The sequence below is a fragment of the Gallinula chloropus genome (assembly GCF_964237585.1).
Source record: "Gallinula chloropus genome assembly, chromosome: 1".
Classification (NCBI taxonomy): Eukaryota; Metazoa; Chordata; class Aves; order Gruiformes; family Rallidae; genus Gallinula; species Gallinula chloropus.
In genome coordinates this window covers 148,569,732-148,594,564 of record NC_140085.1, presented here as the reverse complement: position 1 = coordinate 148,594,564, position 24,833 = coordinate 148,569,732, and the positions used below count along the sequence as shown (strand labels likewise).

The 24,833-nt window shown below is 42.4% G+C and overlaps 1 protein-coding gene across 1 annotated transcript in view; it reads right to left on the bottom strand.

Moving 5' to 3' along the window:
• Positions 1–4,312: 4,312 nt before the first annotated feature.
• RASA3 (RAS p21 protein activator 3) overlaps positions 4,313–24,833 on the bottom strand; it is a 94,099-nt gene continuing 73,578 nt past the window's right edge. The window contains exons 11-23 of the mRNA XM_084264323.1: positions 23,294–23,408; positions 22,337–22,411; positions 21,648–21,771; positions 20,435–20,541; positions 19,706–19,783; positions 18,674–18,751; positions 18,064–18,137; positions 14,227–14,333; positions 13,181–13,263; positions 9,549–9,760; positions 8,685–8,788; positions 6,741–6,924; positions 4,313–6,144 (exon numbers count right to left, since the gene is read on the bottom strand). Coding sequence (XP_084120449.1) covers positions 6,069–6,144; positions 6,741–6,924; positions 8,685–8,788; positions 9,549–9,760; positions 13,181–13,263; positions 14,227–14,333; positions 18,064–18,137; positions 18,674–18,751; positions 19,706–19,783; positions 20,435–20,541; positions 21,648–21,771; positions 22,337–22,411; positions 23,294–23,408 — 1,417 coding nt within the window. The 3' untranslated portion in view covers positions 4,313–6,068. The remainder of the gene's footprint in view (positions 6,145–6,740; positions 6,925–8,684; positions 8,789–9,548; positions 9,761–13,180; positions 13,264–14,226; positions 14,334–18,063; positions 18,138–18,673; positions 18,752–19,705; positions 19,784–20,434; positions 20,542–21,647; positions 21,772–22,336; positions 22,412–23,293; positions 23,409–24,833) is intronic.

Genomic DNA, 24,833 nt, shown 5'->3' with positions numbered 1-24,833 from the left:
AAATGGATTTGGAGGACAGCTGGGAGATGTGTGTGTCCTGATGGCAAAGCTGTCTGGGGTGGCTTGTCCCCACCTCACCAGCTATGAGTGCAAGTGTTTGTGAGGCTGCTGTAAACCTGGTCAGGAGGATGAGCCAGGTTTTCCTAGAATCTCTCCCACTTAACAGCTCCCAATTATTTCACTGATTCAGTTGCATCTAGGCTGCTAATGGGATGCTGAACCACGGCTGGGGCAGGGGAGCAGGAACAGCTTTAAGAGGACTTCACCATAAGGGAAAACATACCATGGGGTTGTCCTCACAATACCGTGGCTCAGCAGGAGGCAAAGCATTTGTGTCTCCAGACATTGCAGAAGAACCTGACTATTTTTAGAGTTGCTTTTCTCAGCTGCAAGCCTCCCGAGCCATTCCCTTCGTGGGCACAGGATCTCATGGCCACCAGAGAATGTCTCCTGGAGAGGAAGAGAAGTAGGAATTATAGGTGAGCTATAACACAGAAGCACTTGCTAAAGAAAGCAAAACCCAAAGTGCTTGAGGATTGGAGTTCAGAGATACTCACATCCTTGATACCTGATGGCAGACCTGTGCATCACGGTCACCCGTACCAAGAACTGCTTGTTTACACAAGGGTCCATATCCAGGTGGTACCTTTGTTGAGGCCTCAAGCAAATAATAAATATAGTATTTTGTTTGGGTGGTTTTAGGGCAGAACAGAGCAACTGTTGCCCCTGTACTCGGCATTGGTAAGGCTGCACCTCAAGTGTTGTGCTCAGTTCTGGGCTCCTCACCATGAGAAGGACATTGAGGTCCTCAAGCGAGTCCAGAGAAGGGCAACCAGGCTGGTGAAGGGGCTGGGGGGCAAATCCCATGAGGGGCGGCTGAGGGAGCTGGGGATGTTTAGCCTGGAGAAGAGGAGGCTGAGGGGAGACCTTATCACCACCTACAACTACCTGAAGGGAGGTTGTAGAGAGGTGGGCGATGGTCTCTTCAGCCAGGTGAGAGGTGATAGGACAAGGGGAAATGGCACAGAGCTGTGCCAGGGCAGGGTCAGATTGGATGTTAGGAAAAGGAGTTGTCAGGGCCTGGAACAGGCTGCCCAGGGAGGGGGTTGAGTCACCTTCCCTGGATGTGTTTAAAAAAGGGTAGATGAGGTACTTAGGGATATGGTTCAGCATAGGACAGGAACAGTTGGACTTGATGAGCTTACAGGTCTTTTCCAACCTTGTGATTCTGTAACAACGAGAAAGGTTAAAGATGTTGGGTGAATTTAGTAAAATTAGCTGGACACCATATAGGCCCCAGATGTTTGCAGAGACAGTTTGCCCTCAACATTAACCAGAACGGGGCACGTCTGGGGCACAGTTTTGTTCAGCTTCAGCATAGTGCTGGTTTTGAGTGTCCGCTTTCCCTTTTTATTATTTAAACATTCTTTACATTCAGTCCAGGCTGGTGGTGAACCTGTCCTTTAACCAGCGTGTCAGCATTAGCTTTGTGGGTAAATCTGCCAACTCCGGGCAACGCTGCGGTTAAAGGCAACAGCTCTGCGGAAACAGGTGAAATCCAGAGATTTGCACATTTTGGGTAAATCTGAGTGACTCGGCTGGAGCAGCAGATGAAGAGTGGGAACGGAAATGGAAAGGCGCCTGTGATTTGTTCAGAACTTAGGAGGGCTGGTTAGAAGGGCTCTTAGGATCCTGTTTTATCTCAGGAACCCAGAGCAATTATCTGCTCTGTGATGGCTTCTTCCAGTCTTTTCTTACGCAGCCCAGATCCAGGATCTTACACCCGCAGGAACACGGGACTAAAAAGCCCATCCTTTCTTCAGTGCCCACCTGAGCTCTGGAATAGTTAATTTACTGTTCCAATGACACCAGCTCAGTGACAGAAAGCAAAGACTCCCCAAAAGCCCTCGAGCTTTTGCCTCCAGCTGTAATGAATACAGAAGGCAGCTTGTGGGAAGATGCGGTTAAGACTTTATCTCCAAGCACTGCTCAGTGTCAGCCTCAGGCTCTGGCCACACCACAGCCCTCTGGCAGCATCCCTTTCCTGGAGCTCATGATGGAGACTGGCAGGGCTCAGGCATTCTCCTGCTATCCAGGCCAGCTTCTCCCACAGCCCTTTATAAGCGTGCTTAGAGGATTTGATTTTAAATGACCTCCTTGAAACCATGTGGGGTACTGCAGAGATGTGGCGGAGGTGGGAATCGCATCAACATTCAGGGCCCTGAGCCAACTGCATCACACCACTGCCTCAGCCCCAAACCAGCTTCTCAAGTAGACAGAAGTTGTGATTTCTCACAGTGTCTCAGACAAGCAGTCACTGACTCCCATGAGCCTTGCAAAGATGTGGTGGGCCCTGCATGCTCTTTGTAACTGCACACCCTGCCCGGGGTGCATCATGCTTTTCTTGTTTCCACTTGATGACTTTTATGTGGAAACATGACCAGGGAAGAACCATGTTCCTCAACCTTCTCATCCATACACAGACCTCATCAAAATCTGACTGGGGGAAGAACCAAGCGCCACTGGTGCCCACAGCTTTGAGACATCACTGGCACGTGCCAGGCTTGTCACTCCTGCTGCCTGCATCCAGCTGCCTCCCAGCACAGCTTCAGACACAACAGCCACAGAGTGAGAAGGGCATAACAGTGATGTCATCACTGCAGCAGCTGCTCTCCATCACTACCACATCCACCTCGAAAACACAAGCACCCAAGTGACAAGATTTTATCTGTCAAGTCAACTCCTGCCCATTTCCTTAGGAAACCCCATCAGGCATCTTGCCTTGGGGTGCAATTTCACAGCCAGCTGCCCCAGTCTGAGCTCTTCTGAAATGTGGCAAGACCTTTGCCTGGCAAGACACCACCCCTTCCAACTGGAATGGGGACAGACCCAGGCCACTTGGGTCCTGGTGCCAGGCTGGGCCCTGCCCTAGCGTGCTGCTTCTGTGAGGGAGAAAACAGGCACAAGGAACATCTTTGGTAACGGGAGTCTCAGGAGAGACCAGCCTGGCTTCAAAATCTTTTTCTGCCAAAATTCACTGTTTTGCCTTTCAGTCTGAAATAGAGAAGGAAAGAAAACTGACCTGGCATGGTTACTTATGTCTATGCTTTTTTCTGTATTTTTTTAAAATGTTATTTTCTTCATTCCAGATAAAAGGGATGATGTCCCAAGTGTCCCTATCAAATCATCTGTCTTGTGGGAGGAATTTGCTGAGTATTTCTGAAGGTAACATATGAAACACATGCTGCAGACAGACGGGAGACAGAGAAGCAAGTCCCGGAAGGCCACTTTTAACACCACTCTCACCAACTGTGTTAATGCAGTTAAAAAAAACGGCTTTCAAAGGTTTCTTACAGACTTAAGCTATGAGGTGTTAGCAGGAAAACAGAATGTTTGTACACACTGGGTGAAACTGAGTGGAAGAGACCTGAGAATGGAGTTGCAGCAACTCTGCATTTGGCTCTGCTCATTTCTGACAAACCCCGTGTCAAGTTACTCTGTCTGCTTGTAAAGCCAGGTTTACAGCTGCTCGGCAGAAACACACGCTTGCGTAATTGTGGCCAAGTTCACCTTCACCAGGGCACCGGTGAGGTGTCTTCCACCATCAGCCTGACTTTTCCTTCCTGGCTGTGGCTTACCTGTTAAACCACGAGGGTCACTCCGCTACCGCGCGTGCTCTTCTCCAGAAGCTTCTCAGCGGCGGAGACGCCCAGGGCGGCAGCGGGCTGGCCTAACGCACGCTGAAGGAGCCCATCCCAACAGCTTTCTATCCCAGAGGGGCTGTTGCCCAGCCTTCCTGCAGACACTCCCACAGAACCAGCGAGTGCAGCTTGTCACACAGCATCTCGGGGCCAAAGCTTACTCCACGTGAGTGCCAGGGAGGACTGGTAAGCTCTAGAAGACTGATTTGCACAAACCCCCATGCATATGGGGTGCTGTGCTCTCAACTGTTTCCTCCTGACCTTTCAGCATGGTCTCAGCCCCCCCTCGCAGCAGAAACAGCTGCGCAGTAACACAAGGAAAGTGCTGATGGGGCTGAGCAATAGCTGCTTCCTTTGCCACAGCAGCTTGTGGCTGGTTCAGGTGCCCAATCTTCTTCGCTGCAGAGTCCCACGGGCTCAACGCTGCTCAAGAAGAAGGGGTGGGGATGGGAGGAAGAGTGAAGATGGGACTCGGCAGCCCCAACAGAGATAGGTTTATGCTCACCAGGATCTCCATCCGTGATCCAAGTTGGAACAGTGGATGCTGTGCCAGCAGCACCCCAGTGACCACTGTGAATCCGAACAGACTCCCAATGCCCACACGGTTGTCAGAAATAAAACATTTTTTTTAATTGGCAAGTTGAACACACAATACAGATCTCATTAGAATTTTATAAACGGTATTAGTTACAAATGCAAGTTAAAAATTGCAGTTCATGGCAGCTAAAAGCTTGGAGTCCAAATGTATCTCTGCAATGCTTCATTACTTCCCTTTCCCCAGTCTGCTGGGTGAAGATGAATAAAAGATCATTTATCATCTAGCAGGATATATACTCAAACAAAAAGAAAACCTCATTCCTAAGAGCATCACTAATAGAGGCATTCAAAGTACTTCAGCCATCTTAAATCAAATCAGATACAATGAGGACACGGTTAAGAGTTACTCTGTAACACTTTAAGCAAAGATACAGGTATCTTCACATTAAACTGGTAGTTCAATGCTTTCTGTTCCAATGCAGCTTAAAACCAACACCAGCTTCTACCCCACAGAAGCTTAAAGTCCATCATGCAGGCTTCTGTGCCATCAAAGCTAGCTGTCCGTAAATCAGACCCTTACACAGAGGAAAGTTACAATGTACAACTAAACAGCATATATAAATACATACCTTGTACTTAGCAGATCTTTATTCCCCCCCTTAATGACTTTTGTTGGTATTAGTGAGATACACAGCTCATTCCATTTTCACTGCACTCGGAATATTAACAAGTTACCATTACGCATGTTAATATACTAAATATCCTTTAACAAGTCTCTTAAAAAAAAAAAAAGTATTTAAAAACATTCTTGGAAAAGTAGAAACCCATTTTCCAGAAAAGCAAGTGGTACTAGGACAGCGTGGACTCCAGTGCTTCAAACGTCCTTACAGAGAAAACCTGTCTTGATGGCTTTTGTGCCAGGAGCCTGTGCGCGTCAGCTGCCAGACTCATGTTCTATCCGTTCTTCTCGCTGTGGTGACAGAACATCACCAAAACCAGCTTACCTTGCCTTTCAGTTGGCAGACTTTCAAGGGTCACCGTTCACTGGACTGCATAAGAGAGACGTGCAGCTTTGACAGAAGTTCATTTCTTTCTTACTCACACCTATGGGAGTCAGTTTTATTAGCTCGCTGACACCGCATCTTCGCAGCCAAAGCCTGCCGAATGTGTCTGGAGAAATGAGGCTGTATCTCAAAAATATCAAGAGTACCATTCAGATTGGAATTTCTATGAAAAACTGTGCACATTTATCAAAAATTATGCTGCTGTAGAAAACAAAACAACAAAAGGCCTGCTCGGAATACAAGCTACAATGCAAAAGATTACACCAGAGGTTTGGGGTTTTTTTCTCTGCTTCTTTTCTAAAGGCAGGCATTAAAAGTAAAGTGTTACTGAACTTTTCCTAAGAGAGCACAATGGGCTGTGGCATAATATACATTAAACAGGAGCAAAATACATATGTTTTCTGCCGCATATTAGCAGCAAGCTTGGTTTCCGAAACATAAGGAATTGCATGGGAGTTGTCAAGATGAAGTCCACACACCGTGATCATTGAACTGATCACTAGATTCCAAGAAACCAAAGCAATTTTAAAAATAACATGTGACAACAACTGCCTAGAAGGCAGAGTTTTATCATCTGTCAATAACCAGATGAGTAAAGTGCATAGCAACTATTATAACAGTTTCTTGAAAAGAGAATACATTTAGCAAGTCTCAGAGTTTGACACTTATCCATGTGTTTTGCTACATGTGTGGCTTCCCTTTTGTTTTGCTGTTTTAGCTTCATGGATCGACCCTTCAAGCACTGTCCTGGGATTTCCTTTGTGTGTCATATAGAATGTGCTGAGATCTCTGACTGCTGCCTGATGTACGTCTGGAAGCTCTTGTCGCCAATGGGATGCTCCCTAAAAGAAAAGGAAGATAAAAAGCACTACACACAGAGCCTTCTGTCAGGGCAGCAAGATGTCAGAATGGAAAGCAAACAGACAAAATCTTCTCCCTAACTTGGACTTCCAAAGTTGTAATGGAAATACTGCATCTTACTTAAGCTGGAAGAACTGACTGATTGAATCGATCCTCTTTTTTGTCAGCCTCCCAGAGAATGCTCCTTTATTTACACATACACAAAATACCATCATGCAGCTGCATCAGCCACTCTTCCCATTTTTACACCAACACTCTAAAAGAAGCCAGTAGATACATGTATCTTCTGGAATTTACTGCTCATTCCATGAGCACAGGTTCAAAATTTAAAAACAAACAAACCAACCCAAAAAACAAAAAACAACCCCCCCCTTCCAACCTTACTTTTAAGAATTAAACTGCATTTAAAAAAATAAGCATTTAAGTATTCCTTAGAGTCCTAGAGTAAAGCATTGTGATATGAACCCTCTGTATTTGTAGAATCCTTTTTGAACGTGAGGATGGTGAAAGCCAGAGTGCAAGCAAGGGAAATACCGCTTCCCAGACTATTCCCACGTGGACAATCCATTATACTTACTGGCTTCCATATTTTGTCTTCTTAAATTTATCCCTCTTATATTGAGCATGCTCCTGCTCTAAATTTCCAACACCTTCAATAATCAGCTTTAGTGTTTTGTATGTCTCCTTAGGGTCGTCGATGATGAATGTCGAGTACTCTTCCTCTTCGGGTCCATCATACACAGATTTGCTGCCACAGGCCTCTGGAGAAAGAATAAAATACAGAAATAGATATCAGGGAGGCTGGGGGGTGGAGGGGGAAAGCAAGACATGCAGCCTGAAAACACCCAGTCTGGTGTTCATACAGCTCATCGGTTTGCTTCTGCATGACCACCACAGAACTGTGGTTGACAGTGACAGCAAAAGGAGCAGTTCCCTGTCCTTCTGCTGGGCTCTTGGTAGGCACATGGGCTGGCCCACGCCTGTTCCTTCCTCCTCATCTCGTAAGGAAAATGCAGTGAGCCTGGCAGCTGCTCCTGGCTCAGTGAGAAGCTGGTCCCTGCTGCACAGGCAGTGCTTTCCCCTTGAGTACTGCTAGCAGCGCCCCACGCACGCACGGTGGGAACCCGTGACACAGTGGCTGCAGGGTCGGCCTGCGCCAAGCTAGGCCTTCCCTTCTCCGTCCCGAAGCAGCAAGCTGGGTGCAGGGCAGTCACAGGCTGAAGCAGTCGCAGAAGATGTTTACCCCTTACCCCAAGACTAATAGAGTGAACAGAAGAAGAATTTGTCATGACTACTGCCTGGCTGCCTGCTTAAGGATGTCCTCTAAGAAGGGGGAAATCATGCTGCCTTCTTCTCCTACCAGGGAGCCGCCGAGGCTGAGAGACCAGGCCGCTGGTCAGGACACATGAGCATTCAACACATTCATCATGGGATCTACTCCTGCACTGCAGCTGAGCACATTAGAAGGGGAGAGACGAGTATTTTTCACTCTGTTTTTCCCTATCTGTCTAGCTGTCCTGCTGCCTCAGGCTCAGCTTTCGAGTTACCTTCCCCTTGGTGCGCTGCCTGTGCCAGACCCACGTCCTTTCCCCCGACACCGAAACTCGATGCTGGCTCTGGCAGTGAGGATTCGGAACGGGGGAAAGCTGGGCATTGGTTCAGACAGCTCGGAAGTGGTGGGGATCTTCAGTTTGCAACTGCACGGCGGCCAGGAATGGATTAAAGTGCTTTCCAATCTGTGTGTTTGACACCACTAGCTTATCTCATATTATAAAATAAAGTCCTATTTAAAGATCAGTGCCACAGTGAAGGCTTCCCTGCCACTCCCTGTGCTAAATCGGGATTTCAAGTCTGGCACTGTGTATACCGGATACTTTTCTTGGCATGCCTACCAATGCTAACTTCCTCTGCTGTCTCTTCTTTCTTTTATCCTTCATGGCACATCGCTGCTCCCCTCAGCTACTAAGGGTTTCCTAGCGCAAACTTCACCTTCCAGCTTTCACAGACATCCACAGGTTATCTTTCACTGATAATTCCAAAAGAGCCTTCCTGAGGTAACCATTTGCATCCAGCCTCTTCTTGGGATCTGAATTGAGGAATGTGCACATGACTTCTGGTAACACAAAACCATGTTCCACTGAAAACTCAACTTTGCTGGTGCTTCTTTTCAGGATCAGTAAACTTCTGGTTTAGCACACGCTCTGATTTGTCAATTCAGAGCATCCAAGCAATGTTCTGTGCTTGAGCTATTTTAGGGTGCCGTGTTTAAGGCCATATTTAAAACAACTGTTTGTCATGCAAAGAACTTTGTACAGACTGTGAGACTGCACACTGCACCAAAAATAATTCACACAATTGCCTCGAGACAGCAGAAGGGGAAACAAGTTAAATGATGGCCACCATGTTACGGGTGTCACAAGGGAAATGATTCTCAAAGCTGGTCTAGCTAGAACATACAGTTTTTCACAGGTATTTTGGCCTTGCTGAGTAGACTGAAGACGCAATGATCTCTCATACTCACCTTGCATTTTCTCCAATTTTGGCATATACAGGTTGAAAAGAGAGTAGATGCGCTCCGTTTCTCTATCTCCATCTATATCCAGTTGTATATTTGCTGGCAGGCCTCTGTAAGGTATCAGGAGAGAGGCAGAAGTTATATGCTAAACAGTGCATTATGGCATGAAAAAATGCTTAAAGATGAAAGTAAAAGTACTTATGAGACCTACCACCTCAAAAGTTCCTATTTTTCCCCAAAAGAAAAGAGGGACAAGTTCAAACTTCTTTATGCCTAGATTTATCGTGCACGCTTTCACTCTGACATGAGAGGGCTGCATCTCTATGCAGACATCCGGGTGAATTAGTCCACTGTAACCAGACGGAGGAGCCAGAGCACTGAACTCCCAACCGTCCAGGCCCCTCATTCCGGTACTACCACTACAGACTTGTTGCTTCTGTCATTTGAGATGAAAACAGTTTCCTACGAGTAAGACAGTACCTCTTCATTTGACAGAGAGGACAAGTGGGCTCCTTAGGAGAAGATAGTTTAGAATTAAATCTGGAAGCAGATGATTGGGTGTTTCAAGAAGGTACAAACAGGATGCTGAAGGGATTTCTGATATTTTTACTGACTACATGATCAAAACCAAGCTGTCTTATCCAACAGCCGACTCCTATCGAAGTCTTGGACTCTAAGAATGTCAACGTTTCGACCAGGGCCTGCAGATACTGTCAGTATCACAAGTAACGACAGAGATGGCCTTTGGAAACACACAGACACCTGTGCTCCTGGCAGACCTTCTTGGTAACCGTGTACATGCAGGTGACACTGCAGGGACACACGTACCCCTGGCAATACCTAGCCCAGCAGCACGTTACCAGCCCTTACCCCGTGCAGGGTGTGCAGCCGGGAGTATTATCTGCAGTAGCTTTACAGCAAAGCCAGTGGCCGTTGAGATAGGCAGAGGGATGGTAGACCGTGAGGCGCTTCTTGTTGCACTGGCTAACTTTGGTGAGGATGTCAATCCAGTCCTTGGCCTCCACACAATTATTTGCTTGGATATACAGGACTCTTCTCTCAGGCTGGATCACCTGGAACATCTGCAAATAAGGAAATAAGTCACAGAATAAACCACGGGAATGAGTCGTCGAATGTAAGACTGGGCTCAGACCGATGATTTATGATAGGAAAAACGCAGCACGCTTAAGGAATGCACCAATAAATACATTTCAACACAAAACCAAATGCAAATGTGCCCTTAAAACAACAAGACCTTTCACCTGGTACAAGGAGTAATATACTGTTCCTGCAGGAGATGATTTACAAACAGCTAATATCAACTTGCTGCTTGGACTTCAACAAGATTAGTTGTCAGCCTCGGGGATGCAATTTTAGTAATGTTGCAGCTCCAAGTTTTGGAAGGCTGACAGAGCGACCCAAGGCAGGGCTGAAAGGAAATGCTAGTCAGCAGAGGGCAGAAAAGAGAAAAACCAGAGCTTGGATCCAGCCTCAGTGACAGCTTTGTTTTAACACTGCTGTATCTCAAGTCTTTTAAACACCTATTCCAGCATGATCCTTTCCTTTGAATAGCTTTCACACCCAACTATAGGTGGTATTAGCAACTCACAGCAACATGGTTTCTCTGGCTCAAATAATTACACATTAATTCTATGCTAAGGCTTGGCTGCTGAAAATCTAAGCTAGAGCTCTCCTGCCTGTTCAGAGCAGCGTGCAACCTAAAATGGCACAACTGCATTTGTTTTCCTCCTTCTTGAAGAGGCAAGTTTCTGCTGCACAGCTTTATTGCTTGATTATACTGATCATGCACTGAAAAGAACCAAGCTCAAGTTAGTGATCTTAACTGCAAATTATGGGAGGGCATTTCCTCCAGCTTCTGAAATACTTAATTGTGATGGGTTTTCCTCTCTCTCTCAGGTAATTCCCGTATCATCCTTCCCCTCTCTACTTCTTCCTTCAATTATTCAAATCATTAGACATGACATTGCCCATATTTATGTGGAATAATATCTTCCAAACTGTTGTTTTCTCTGTGCTACTTTAAAAAAAAAAAAAAAAAGAGGAGCATGGAAAAATCCTAAACCAATCAAACAAAAAAATCAATCCCCATCACTGGAATTCTTCTGCCTACTACAAAGAGTGGAAACACTGGCCTGAATTCTGCACCTAGCTGGTCAGGATAATGTTGCAGACTGGCACCAGGTGCAGCATCTTCTTCCCTTGTGACACTTTTAGGTGCACATTCCTCGAGGTAGGTTGCAAATAGACTTGCTAATTTGTGAATGAACAGGTTTTTTAATTACAACACCTCTTCTAAGAGGAAACAGAAAGCTTAACAGCCATTTCCCTGGCTTTAGTATCCATACAGATGTCAGATAATAATTGGAAAGGTGCAAAAAAGCAGTGTAGGAGCTGCTAGTGTGATTGTTCCAAAATGCACACCCAAGAGAGGGTCCTTTTACTAAAACTTCCCAGGACATAGCTGGAAGTTTGATTTTGGAGAACAGGGAACACAGAACTACAGGGAAAAGAATTTTAATGTCCTGCTGGGGTAAATGAAGCCTTTTGCTTTACAACAAAGGAAGAGATTTAAGGAGTATGGCTTTGTGTAAGGGGACACCAACCTAAGCGAACTAACATATGGCAACTGTTACTGAGAAGCTCACAACTAAGCCAAGAATTTCAAGTGGTTCTAAGACCTTTACACTAGGCAAAACCACCAGTTGCTTCTCAAACTGCATGGAAGACCTGAACGGTACTAAAGCCACCCCCCTGCATCCCCTGAACTGTGCTTAAGGAAGATGAAGGCTACTGGCCTTAGTGCCAGACAGGCAGATTTATCAGGAGTGAGGAAGACACGCTTGGTGCCATTCAGAGCACTGATACGTAGAGAATATTTACAGAAAATGTGGATCTTTAATCACACTCAGCAGCCATGATGGAATATCCATCACAAATACATCTGCTGTAGTGTTTTGAGAATTCTTTCTGCAGCATTCTATTTATGTTGAGCAAGATAAATGGGAGTATATTAACATGGGAACGTGATAATGGCATTTTCTAAGGCTTAGGGAAAGACTCTGAACCTTAGCTTTCAGAATGGATGTAGCAACCTTCATTGACTGAATTTAGGCAACCAAAATAGCCCATAGTTTCTGATGTTAATAATAAAGGGACATTTTTCCTATAATAAATCTTTATGACAAAAGGATATTTTGGATGTATTCTACCTCGGTAGACTCAGCTAAGTTAAAGACCACTGTCACTGATGAGTTGATTAGAGTTGTAGCTCAGCTCCTCTCTACACAAATTATTTTGTGGAGTACAGTTTGCAACAGTTCATCACATGTTACAGCTGCCTTCTGATAGCTTGAGAGTTATTTTGAAATTTGGTTCCTTTTGCCTATATAATTAACATGAGTTATAATGACTGGAGCCAGCTTAGTACAGAATCACAGAATCGTAGGGATTGGAAGGGACCTCCAGAGATCATGGAGTCCAACCCCCCTGCCAAAGCAGGCTCCCTAGGACAGGCCGGCACATCAATGATGTGCTCTAGAAGCAAGTGAACTTACTCCATCTTTTAACTCCAAAATAATACCTGAAATAGGGAAAATACTGAGGAGTCAAACACTGCATTTCACTTCAACAAAGTGCTATTTGAGGAACCTGATATCTAGGACAGGTTCGAGCACTACCCTGCATGGTGCCCACAAGCAGTGTAGATGGCAGAAAAGACCTAAAGCCAGAAAAGCAAAGTCACAACCATTTATGTGTATAAAGAAGCCTGTAGTAGATGTGTGTCCAGAACTAGAAAACACTGTGCTTTTTTTTTTTTTTGTTTCTCTTTAAATAAAACTTTTTAAGGACTGTACTCAACTTTACAGGCAGCAGAGTATGAAAAAGGCTCCCAGTACCACCTGAAGTCATCACGCCCAAGAACTGTTCTTACACAGTGGATGGTTATGCCTCACATACAGAAGTTGGCAGAACAGTTCCATACGTAAGAAATACAGCTGTATTTTATTGCCCAGTGTGGCAATCAAAATACTAAACCATACTGGCACAGCACAAACATCGTTTGGGCACATGACCTAACCCAAATATATATGCACTTTCATTAACTGATAAAGAAACCCTGAAAGATCCTGGGATACTTCACAATTATAAGCAGCCAGTTCCTTTCCAACAGAGAGGTCTGGCAGAAAGGGCAGGGACTCGATTATCTTACCTGTGTGTGACATTAGGGAGCCCAGACAGCTGATCAGCAGTGGTCAGTACTGAGTGTGCCGCAATCACGAAACCCAAGGACTGCTGACTGGGCTGTTAAGAATCTGAATGGGCTGTACTTTTGGAAACTCTTGCTACTATATACAGAACAAGCAGCTGTGGTTGTACATCTTTCAATAGAAACCCAATCCAGGTTACAAAGGGGAAAAAGGCAATTAGGCTGGCGATCTAGACCAGTCTAACAAGCAAATTAACCAAGATGACCCACTTACATTTTTCATCTTAAAGGATTCCTCCTCCAGTCTTTCCACTGCCAGAATGTTTTCAATTGGAATGCTACACAGCGGGTGATCACCTACAGAACACACATGCACACAGAGACTGAGCAACTTAACCACAACTCAACTTCACCCTCTGTCCTTACTGTAAAGGGCTGATTAAGTTCTGAAGATCATTTAGACTGCTCAAGGAAAAAAAAAAAAAACCCAACAAACAAAACCAAAACCACAACTTTCACTCAGTAGGGATTTACTAGCATGGTCCTTAAGTATTATGTGAAGTTCATTTCTCTTTTAAGCTGCACTATGTTATACGAGCAAAGCTCTTGGAGGCTGAATACTGCAGCAGGACACAGTGTACTTCCTGAAAAGGTGACAATGAAAGAAATAATTCCTCTCAGCTCAACTGAACTATGTTGATGGCGAAGATGTAAGATCTCAAAGTTGAGTGTGAAATGATGACTGGCATGATCTGAATCCGTTTCCTTATCTCTCTCAGTCATCATCTATTCATATGATGGAAGGAAGTGGCATTTCCTGTGTGCTACTGAACAGACAGGAACAATTGGCAATAGTCAAATTCTTGCTATGAGGCAACAAAGTGAGCACATTTTTGCAAGTAAATCCCTGTCTACTGTGGCCTGTTGTGTCAATGTGACAGAATTTATGAGATCAAGCTGAGATGTATCTGAGAATGCAATACAGATCCAAATCCCAGAATGAGGTATTTGTATCCTGAGTTTTGTTTCCTTGGAAAATCTACTGCCTAACTGTGAAGCCTATGGATGATGTTGATAACTGATGTTAGGCAACCATTACAAAATACTCAGCTAATTCACAGGCTACAGTGCTATCTAAGAAACTTCTTTAACAGTCAGTACAGACAGACTAAAAAAGGATGAGAACATACAAGCTGACAGACCTGCCCACTCTGTGCCCCCTACAGTTACAGATCTAGATCTGAACCTTCTGCTCTTACACAATCCTTATGTTTAATCATTGCTGTAATGTATCAAAAAAGACTGGCAAACCTCTGTTACCTTTGCTTTTCTGATAGGTAAACTCATGGTTTGTCAAGCGAAACCATCTCTTCTTGAAGTTTTTCATACCAAATCGTTTTCTTCCTTGTGCTCTCTTTATCATGAACCTGGTAAACAGGACAACAGTTGTTACAATCCGCCAGATTTCATATATACATGCATATAAATATATGCATACATATAAAATATGTATTCATGTATATAGATATACATATATACATATATATATATACACACATACATGATTGCACTTGCAAAGCTTTAGGGGTAGGGGTGTGGGACAGCATTTTCTAATTTTTGAGGCCTTGTCATGACAAGGAAAGGAAAGTCACGTTTGGATAGGTTTAGTCCATCTGTTAGTTAAGTGTGTACTTTCTCCAGAGCTAGGTAAGGGGCGAGACACATAACTTGACTTGTAGCCTACACAGGGGCTCTAGTTAGTTAGCTGAACTGCAGCTTTAGCCCTTTTCTTTAGTTACAAATCCAGCTAAATGGTTTCCTGTCACAGCAGAAAAATGGCAGAACACGGTTAGTATGGCTTTGCTAGGCTTGATTTGTTAAGTCTATTTTTTTTTTCTAGAGCTGTGAGAAAGCTCAAAATGTTTAGAGTCTGTTTAATAATGAAAAGGTAGGTTGTAAGGCCTCTAGAGCAGTACCCTTACATGCTTTAGTCACTCTCAAGCTCTAGAAACGAAATCAGGATGTTACACAGCTCCATTTGTAATTGCACATTGATGCTGCAGTTAGAAACACATTTTCAATAACATACAAAGCAATCTGACAGCTGAAAGCTAGAACCCTCTATCCCCTCCTCCCCCACTTTTTGGCAAAGGAGGGATGTTCATTTAGTGAGTTGTCAATTTTAATTAATTTCAAATTTGAATTTGCTTACAAGAAACCATGATGTATCCACCACCTTCCTAACCACTAAATCAATCCAAAAGCCTCAAGGTGACTTTGGAAAGCCTAGTGACATCACACTGGTCAGCATCACTTTTGGTGGAAAAAAACCGTGTATGCATATGCAGCAGTGAGTTGGTAACGGCTACTCTACACGTTGCAGTAACTATCGCGCCAAATACAGAGTTGTATAAGGGAGCCAGTAAAAACTACTTGCTACAGAGTAGTTTTTATCAAGTAGGAAGGCACCATACAGCACAAAGAGCACACAGAGAGAACAGCAAATGATTTGGTTGAAGGTTTTCAGTAGCAGAGCTAAAATACTCATAGCAGCCAAGACCGTTTCTCGCCTCTGGTAGCCAGAAACAACTGCACTGCAACCAACTGAACTCAGGTTTGTTCAAAGACCTAAGAGAAGCCCAAGTTCCTTCAGAGTTCTACAGTTCTGTAATCAGCTGGGCTGGTGCCTGCTGCCCATTCCAAGTTGTGTGGGCAAAAGCTGACAAGGCACAGCTTTCTTTTAAACCAGTTTAGGTAGACACTTCTCACTGGTAAAATGGTCAGTTACTCTCTCAATCCTTATTTCTGGATTAACTGAGAAATATTTAATAAAACCACATGAACCAGGTCATCACCAGGCCCACTGGTGGTAGTCTTCCTATTTCAAGATTCAGGCAAATCTCAAGGGAAGAGCAGATATTCTCAGGCTGGACAATATGCTCTTTGAGTTAGTTTCTCTTCCTTCTCCTGACAACACTTAAAAGGTGACTTAAAATGCAAACACCTAGGGAGCTCCACTCTTTGCAAAATGCAAACTCCTGATTGCAGAGCTAAGGGCACATTTCTAATCACACTCCTCCCAGATGACGGGGCCAAGAGAAGAATGTTCTTTGTATGTCTCACAGACAGGGGACAAGCATTCAAAGCCACAGAAGTTATAAGGTCAGTCTAAAGGATTTCTTTGCAAAAGGGATAAAAAGTCCACGAAACCCATTCCAGTGCTGAGTGGTTGGAGACAATTGTTTCTTCTCATGTTTAAGGTACACCTGAGTTTGGAACTGCCTTAGCCTTGCTTCAAAGCATCATCACGCCCCTTTCATCTCCAGGAATGGCAGGACTAGTTCTCCATTTAATTCCCTTCCTTTTGGAGAGGACTGGGCAGACAGCTGTTAGGCAGCAATAAATAGCATAATCGATGCCAGCAAACCCAAGTGCCAGGGACTAATATTTGGAACTGTACGTTCATTCAAAAGTAGATATGCCATAGCTTTCCACCTAGATACTCTTAATAGAAGCAAAGATAGATTAAAAAAACTAAAAGCAAACAAAAAACATTGCAAAGGCAAACAGAAAACCCACTAACCAGCCAATCAATCTGGAGAAGAATCAAATCAAAGGCTGTGAAAATTCCCAGCCACTCCCCGTGATATAACATGGCAATAATTCAAAAGGTCAGGAAAAACAGACAGCTGAAGGCAACTCCTTAACCTTGAGAACCATTTATGTGAATGCTACTGAAGATGTGCCCTGAAAAGTCTAGCCACTTCTTAATCACTTCCAGTGAGTTCCCTGGGATCTATGCACTAAATGTTAAACAAATCTCAGTGCTTCTGGGAGCCTCTCCCTATGGATAAAAGCCCTTTATTCTCTATTTACAGCAGGGTTTTGTTTTAAGGAAAGTGGGGAAAAAAAAAACAAAAAAAAAAAGAGTTGGTCGTCATCAAGACATGGACAACAATGTTCTCTGCTGGTTTTACATGGGAGTTTGAGGATTGTTAAACAGAGTGCTTCCTCCCCAGCGTTAAGTCAGACAAGTCTATTGCTGCGAAGGAAGGACATGCTGTCAGCCCGTAGCTACAGCAAAGCACCAACTGCCCCTACCATCTTACCTGCACGAACTATTACCATCAACTTTCTTTACTGTTAGTTTAAGAGTCCTTACAACAGCAGCCACAGGCCGAGCAAGAAAAGACAGAAAAAAATCAGACAGGAGCAAAAGAAAGACAGAGGCAGAAAAAAAAATAATTGTTTAGAGTTAGAGGGAAAATGTTGCAAACTATAAATTTATTTTCAAAACCAAAAGAATGGTAAATGTACAGAAGTAAAACAGACAAAGTTGCTTCTAGGGACAGATGCCCATCAGAGAAGTGAAGTGCAGAGGTTAAGCAGAAGGACCAGCCATGTTTTCATTGAAAACCTAATTTCTGTGTCACTTTGAGTGACTGTGAAAGCTCACTTTCAAGTGGCAGTTCAGCTTACTGAGCTTTGCTACAAAGGATTTTGATTTTTCCACTTTCTTCCTCCCAGCTCAAAGAAGCTGTTTGCACAATGCACTTAGATGATCTTAACAACTCAGTTTTGTAACACAAAAAATGTCAACAAATAATATCTAAAACTAATACTGCATATGGAACATGCTTCCAAAAAAAGGAAAGATACTAAAACTAGAAACTGTTCCAAGTGCATCACAAACTTTCCTTGAAATGGCCATGATAATGATTAGCATATGGATCTTACAGGGCAGCAAAAGCAAATTCCATTTGCAGGCTTTGCCCTCACTAAGATATTCAGTATCTGCCTTCACAGTGGAATCTTACAGCTTTTATTCACTGGATTTCAGGAAAAAAAAATCAACCTGATTTTAACACAATGCTGACTTAATTTTATTTTGCTTAACTGCACTGATTAAGTTCTACAGGCTCCTCTTTCCTCCACTTTTTTCAAAACATACTCAAATTAAGACGTTTAAATCAAATCAAAAAATGTTTTAATTAGCTATAGCAGCCACAGAGAGTACAAATAGCAGCACAAGGATCTTCCTACATTCTTCTCTGAACACATGGATGGAATAGGGGTGGTAGAAAAAAAAAAAAGATAGCTGCCTTAGAATGGTAGCAAGTACACAAGTAGAGGGCTTTGTTCCACAAGCATGCTTACCCTTCTTTAAGCAGAATAGGTTGCTCTATGCTCTTGTGATCTCTCCTTCCTGAAGATGAAATTAAATCTAGAAACTAAAAGGTGAGCAAAAAGCACAGATAAAAATTACTAGAAGGCACTACCCAAATTAAAATCTTTAATATTTGTACAGCACAGATACAAGAAAATACTCTGTTTAACTACTAGAAGTAGTTAAACAAAAGGTAACAGCAGAAGCTTGAGGAATTTGGGAGGTTCCCTGGCTTGTAAACTAAAAATAGCACAAATGCTCTTAAGCAGAAAAACTGCAGATGACCGACAGTTCTTGTGCTTCTCCTTTGTTACACGGATCTTTCACTTTCTTTTGGACTACACAATTTTCATCACAGCTCCACAGCATCCTCTGAAGCATGCGCGTCTCAAGCTATAAGCAGCAGTTTGTTAATCCAACCTAATCCAGAGATTCTACTACTGACATGCACAGAATTGAACTGTAATATTCAAGAAACTTTTGGCATCAGGATTCTGATTTTCCCCCGGTTTACAAACAGTGTATGTTACATTCTAGGATTTTGAATATCAGTTTCAACACCACAGCAGGATTTTCAGAACACTCACACGCCTTACTTACATTTTTTACTGCATCTGCATATTTCTGCTCATTAAAATAGTCATAAAAAGTAGCCATGTAGGATTCCTTGAAATTGGCCTGAAATACAAAGCCAAAACCACGCATATCATAATACAGTTTATACAGAAAATATTATTGTTAACAGCAGCAGACCATGAGACAAGCCACCGCAGATAAGAAGGTTGCTTTTTTTCTGTCCAGAGGTAAAATAAGCAAAGCATTACTTTTATGTTGTACAGCACACATTCAGTAGTAACAAATTCTTATTTAAAAAAAAAAGCAGAATGAATTTCAAATGTTCATTAACTGCAGTTAATAATGCATTCTTCAAAAGCTTCAAACTTCTGCTTTGGCTTTTAATCTTGCTCCTGGAAGAAGCTGACAAAAAGTGCGAGAGAAGGAATGAATTCTGTTGTCTTGAGGGATTTGTAGTTGAGGTACAGATTCATCTACAGTTGTCTGTGTGAACCCTAACTAGACCACCAGGGATCCCAAATTAGATAGAGCAGTGTGGCGCCTTAGGTATAAAGGATTTATTTCAAATATCCAGAGCACGAGCATTTAGAACTAATCTCACCACTCACTGGCAGAAAACTGAACTGGTATGAAAAGAAGAGCACAGACCTCCCTCTCACTGGGTGATTCTTCTCAGCTGAGCTTTAAAATTCTGAAACAATCTGTAAAATCCTGTAGAGCTGCTATCAGGTACTAGAAGCACATAAAATACTTGGGTTTTCCTGATCACTGTCTTTCTGGAAGAAGCAAGGCATGAAAAGCCCTGGAACTAGCCCTTCTAGGCTGGTCACACAGTTTTGCTTTACTGAAATCTAGTTCAGATTAAGACAGATTTAGTTTTCCTGTGAGCATGAGAGGCTTATATTCAAAGCAATCATAACCAGTTTTGCATAAGCCTAGCACAAGTCAAGCATTTTAAAGGCTTAATTACAATGAGTGATAAAAGATTAAAAAATAATAAAAAGAAGGAAAATCACTTTCCTAAATCCAGCCTGTAAATGAAAATGGCATACTTACAGATTTAGATTTTGATAAGCTGCCTAGTGTTTGAATGGTTTTAGAGATAAGCGTCAAAGTTCGAGAAGTCTGGGGATCCTAGGAAAGAGAACAGTGTTATATGGACTAACTATTTACAACATAGAACAGAGGAAGGTAAACTACATTCCTTCTTTCTCATTTCACTTGCAGAAAAGTAACATAAAATCAGAAAAGACCCAATAAAGCACTACAAAAGAACAGTTGCTTTTTTAAAAGACTTTTGGCTCTTAAGCCATAATGCTTCATAGCTACCCTAATGCTCTTCAGAGAACCAAAGGCAATTGCGTGGAAAGCAAAAACAGAGCTTTCTGTCTTGAAGACTGTCCAGGTGCTCCCCACTCTCAATAAGAATAACTACTAGAAGTCTTGGATAAGTTGCTTAACATCTAAAACATTTCCAACATTGCTGACAATCAATCCATCCAGCATGAATGTAACGTGAAAAAAATGAAGCAGTGACCATCTTCCACAGCAGCTCAGACCATCTACTTTTGTCCTTAAACTTCACTGTTCCTCCCATACCTCCCAAGTTCTTCACATATACCGCGGCTCAACATATGCTTCATACCCAAGAGAGACACAGGAGATCTTTGAACCAACAAAGGTACTTCTAAAGGCTACTAAAAGAACTCAAGAAAGAATCTTGATAGACAGACTACGGTGCGAGAACCATATCCAGATGTGGGAAGAAGTTGGTACAGTACTTACTGGATGATGTGGTGTAAGCTGAAAGAGGTTTGGAGAAAGAATGGCAGGAGCAAAGAATCTCAGGAAAATAAAGCTGCTGACAGCTGTATACCTCACATCTAGGTCACCTATTAAGAAAAAAGACCTCTACTTAGCATTTCAATAATCCTTCCTTAAAAACCTTCTGAAATTATCAGAATGCCTTCAGAAAGCTAACTCAGGCATGGGTTGGAAAGGTATATACTTGTGAGTTACAGGATTGATTACGGGAGGATTTGGAGCCAGAGATCAGCTAGCATAAATCAAAGAAATATCAATGACAGCCTTTTAAAAAACAAGGGGAATTCGTGACACAGGCTACAAGGAGAACACCATTTACTTTTCCACCACACAGGGAATTTCATACAAATGTCTGATATTCCATCTATGAAACTGAAGTATGATGGATAACTTGCACAGTTTATGAAACGTTCAGCACAGAGGCCAACTCTCAGTCATCCAGTTATAGCCCCGAGCTCAAGTGCTGTACAGACTCCTAATGCATCTATTCCAGTTGGTAATTACAGAAAATATTGTTTATTTATTTATACATAAAGAGCACAGCAGCACAATAAATGGCTTTCTGCTTCAGCCTCTCTCCTGAAGTATAAAAGCTGACCTCGTATTACTCTAAAACTTCCTTATTGCAATCTGCTTCCCTTCATGAAAACGCATGCTCAATTTTTGCTCAATCCCAGTTATAAATTGCCAGCTCAGTCTCACAACTGGGAGGGAGCAGAAAGAATTCTCTCCTGACAGCCAGAAAACCTTCACAGCACATGTGCCTCTGAGGGCAATGAGCCTGCAATGACTCCAATAATGTATAGATTGGCCTTTATAACAGATTGACGCGTGAGCAGCAAATAATTCAGCTGTGTGGAGTCTGCAGAATGAGCCATTACAAACCCCTGAACATTCGAAAACTGAGCATGCTTTGCAAAACTTGAAACCATAAATGCACACCATCATAATGCTCTTTTCAAATGTTGTTTTCTCTTCAAAGATGTTTAAAGAAAACTCTTACAACCATTAAGAGCCATGCCTTTGTGGAGTGAATAATCAAGGAAAAGCCAACATTAATACACACTCCAAACGGCATTTTGGATACGCCGCTGTTCAATTACTAAATCCATCATGGATGAAGCAGATAGCTACACTACACCTACATGTAATAAAATAATACACAGAAGCTCACCTTGAAAACGCTTGGCAGCGGATTCTCTCAGTGAAAAGAAGATGTCACACATCACTGTAGGGCAGCTTACACCAGATTTTGTAATTACAGTAAAAATGCGATCGACATATTGCCTCAGATTTTCCTGAAAGATGCAATTATGATGACAAAATTGGTATCTTTTTTTTGCTGTGGAAAGTGGTATTGTTCCTGATTTTATTCGTAATGGCATGATTAAAAGCCTCTCATATTATATACTTGCAAATCAGCCTCATACTCAATGATACAGTCGTGGGTAAATGTACATATATGAGTAGAAAAGTAAACACGTTATTTCCATCAAAAACAAGTGTCAAGTGATACAGCCACATGGCGTATTGTCCCCTTTCATCGTGCATCTTCTGCTCCACCAGTAGAGCCACAGGCTAAGATGTCTTTGTCCTCAAGGGTGGGGGCAGAAGTGAATTTATAGCATACTGTAAAGCCACTGTAAAATAATTTTAACTGTTCATGCTGTTAAGAAATCTTCCAGTGCATTCTAAGGAATGGCAAAACTATTTGCAACTTCAAATGTCTGAGGCTCTCCGTTAAATATGACAGTGTAAATAAATAAAGTATATGACAGTAAATAAAGTATATGACAGTAAATAAATAAAGTATATGACAGTGTAAATAAATAAATAAATAAAGAAATATTCACAATCTAATACCCTGTTATTTTCCAGGTTTTCCCCATCTTTTAATTTCACAGGATCAATTTCACACGGTTTATGGACCTGGCAGATCTAGGGAAAAAAGTGAACAGTTAATACATTAGTTTACCTTCAAGTAGAAAAGAAAATTGTAAAAAAACGTAATCTGTCAGTCTTGTGGGGTAAAAGGCAAAAGCCAACTTTATAAATGGAATTTTTTTTCTTTTGACAAAGCACAGAAGGTAAATTACCTGTCCCCTTTCCCCCCAACAAAATCAGTAGTAATTTGTTCTACTCTTTCCTTCAAGTGAAATGAAGAATTGTTCATTAAGACTTTTTTCACACAAGGCTGCTCAAGAAAAGCCCTATTTCACCTAAACAGTCAACTCTGAAAGTATATCTATAGTCTTTAAAAACTTGACATTTTTTTTATGAAACATTAAAACAAGAGCTGGTGAAACTGTCAATCATTTAAAGGAAGTCTGTGGTCTCAAAGTATTGCCCAATTACTGCAGTAAAATACCCACACCCACCATTCTGGAGTGGATAGATAATAAACCACTGTTATAATACATGCACCACATACACAGTTATCTGCGAATAATTTTATCCCTATATATCCACTGGATGAAACGTGTTACTTGTAGCTTCCCAGCAGCTTTGTGTTGCATATATTCTTTACTCATCTACATTATTACTTTATTAATTTCCCAGAAATAAGTGTTGATTTTATAAAACAGAGTGCTTAAATTAAACAAATTGAAACTTTCTTTTTCCTTTAACACAATCCAAATGTTTCCAAATTGGGTGACTTGATTGTGTCTAAACTACCACACAGGATTTTAACACAGAAACAGGCTCTTAAGCATTATTCCTACAAAGACATCTTAAAAAGGGAAGGAATAAACAGTATCTGCTCCCTAAAGGCCTTTTACAGTGACATTTTATCAAATAAACAGTCTAATCTGCTCTTACCTCATCTATAATTGGCTTTAGTGTAACTTGCAGATAATGCATCCCTGCCAGTTTCATTGTCTCGTCAATGCACTTGGAAGTTAATGAGTTTCCTCTGAAAATGGTGTTTGGATCTCTGGAAGTGAACAATTTTCTGTAATTTAGTCTCTTTGTAATAAACTGCTAATATATGGAAATAAAAGAAGCTGTGAAAGGTGACGGGAATCTGGGTTTGAAGGCACAAACCAGCCTGCCATCTAACGCAGTCACGCAGCGGTTAGTGCTCTTCCAGGCTGGAACAGAGAAGCAGTAGTCACCCCAAGTCCAGAGAGGCTACGGATATTCTTCCTCCTGTTAGTGCACCATCCAAACACAGAGCCACACGCAGGCTCAAATCAAAGGGCTTTGCGATATCAACAGGGGGAAACGCACCCGCTTTCACGTGCTACTGAACAGCCTTCATTCCAGTCAGGGAAGGAGACTGGGATTTTTAGACTTCCAACACTGGACATTACACGTGACCTACTACGTTCTCCTACAAAATGAGTACTTGTAAGCTGGAGGCAGATGAAAACACTGGCTCCAATGGCATAGCCATCTTTTCTGAGTGACTCACAGCCCTGTCCTGTGACAACACTCTTACACACAGCGCAGATCCCAGTTCAGCCCTATGAGCTGTGCTGATAGCTGGTGCCATGCAGAGTCTCACATTTTTCTGAAAGACCACCAAATTCTTCTCACACTAGATATACAGACAGTGTAATTAGTTAAGCTTTAGCTACTGCACTGTACTTTTTTAGTATTACTTATATATTTTGAGAATGCAGTTTCCTATTAACTTCCTACCTGCAATTCCTTGTGTAGCAATTTACATTATGCAGGTAGGCACATAATCAACGATCTCATCTACACCCATATGGTCAAAACTTGTTCCTACTGATAGCAGATCAAAATGGATATGAAGTTATTTGCCTGTTCTTGTACACAGACCAATGTCTTACTACATTTGTACCCATTTACCAGCAGTGAACAATGTGATTTATTATTGTGATGGGTTTGTAATTTTGTTTCCTAAACCAGTAAGCTCAGTGCCTGTGACAAACACCAGAAAGCCCCAAAACCAGACAGGGCCTTCGCTGTCTGTTCCTTCTGTCTCAGGAACACGACTGTCAAGAAAGCAGCAAATTTCAACATACTGCAGCAACCAAGCTGTTTCAGCCAACCTGCAGCACAGAAAATACACACCCACCTACAGGAAGAAAACAGTCTATCACTCAGATACTCTGAAAAAAGCCAACCCACACAAAGACTTTATTCTGTACTGAGGAAGCTGTTGCTTTAGAGTCAATCTCTGTCATTCCCCTTGACTCCCAATTGTCTCTTCTACTGCCAGTCAAGATCATGACTGCACAGGCACAAAGCTTGGGGCAACAAACGTTCTTTAGGATCCGCCTGGTGTGAATACCAGATCTTGCACTACTAAACTATCTGCACACCAGAAAGTCAAATAAGGGACTCAGACAAAGTGATAACAGAAAAGATTTTCTGCTATCCACTGCCA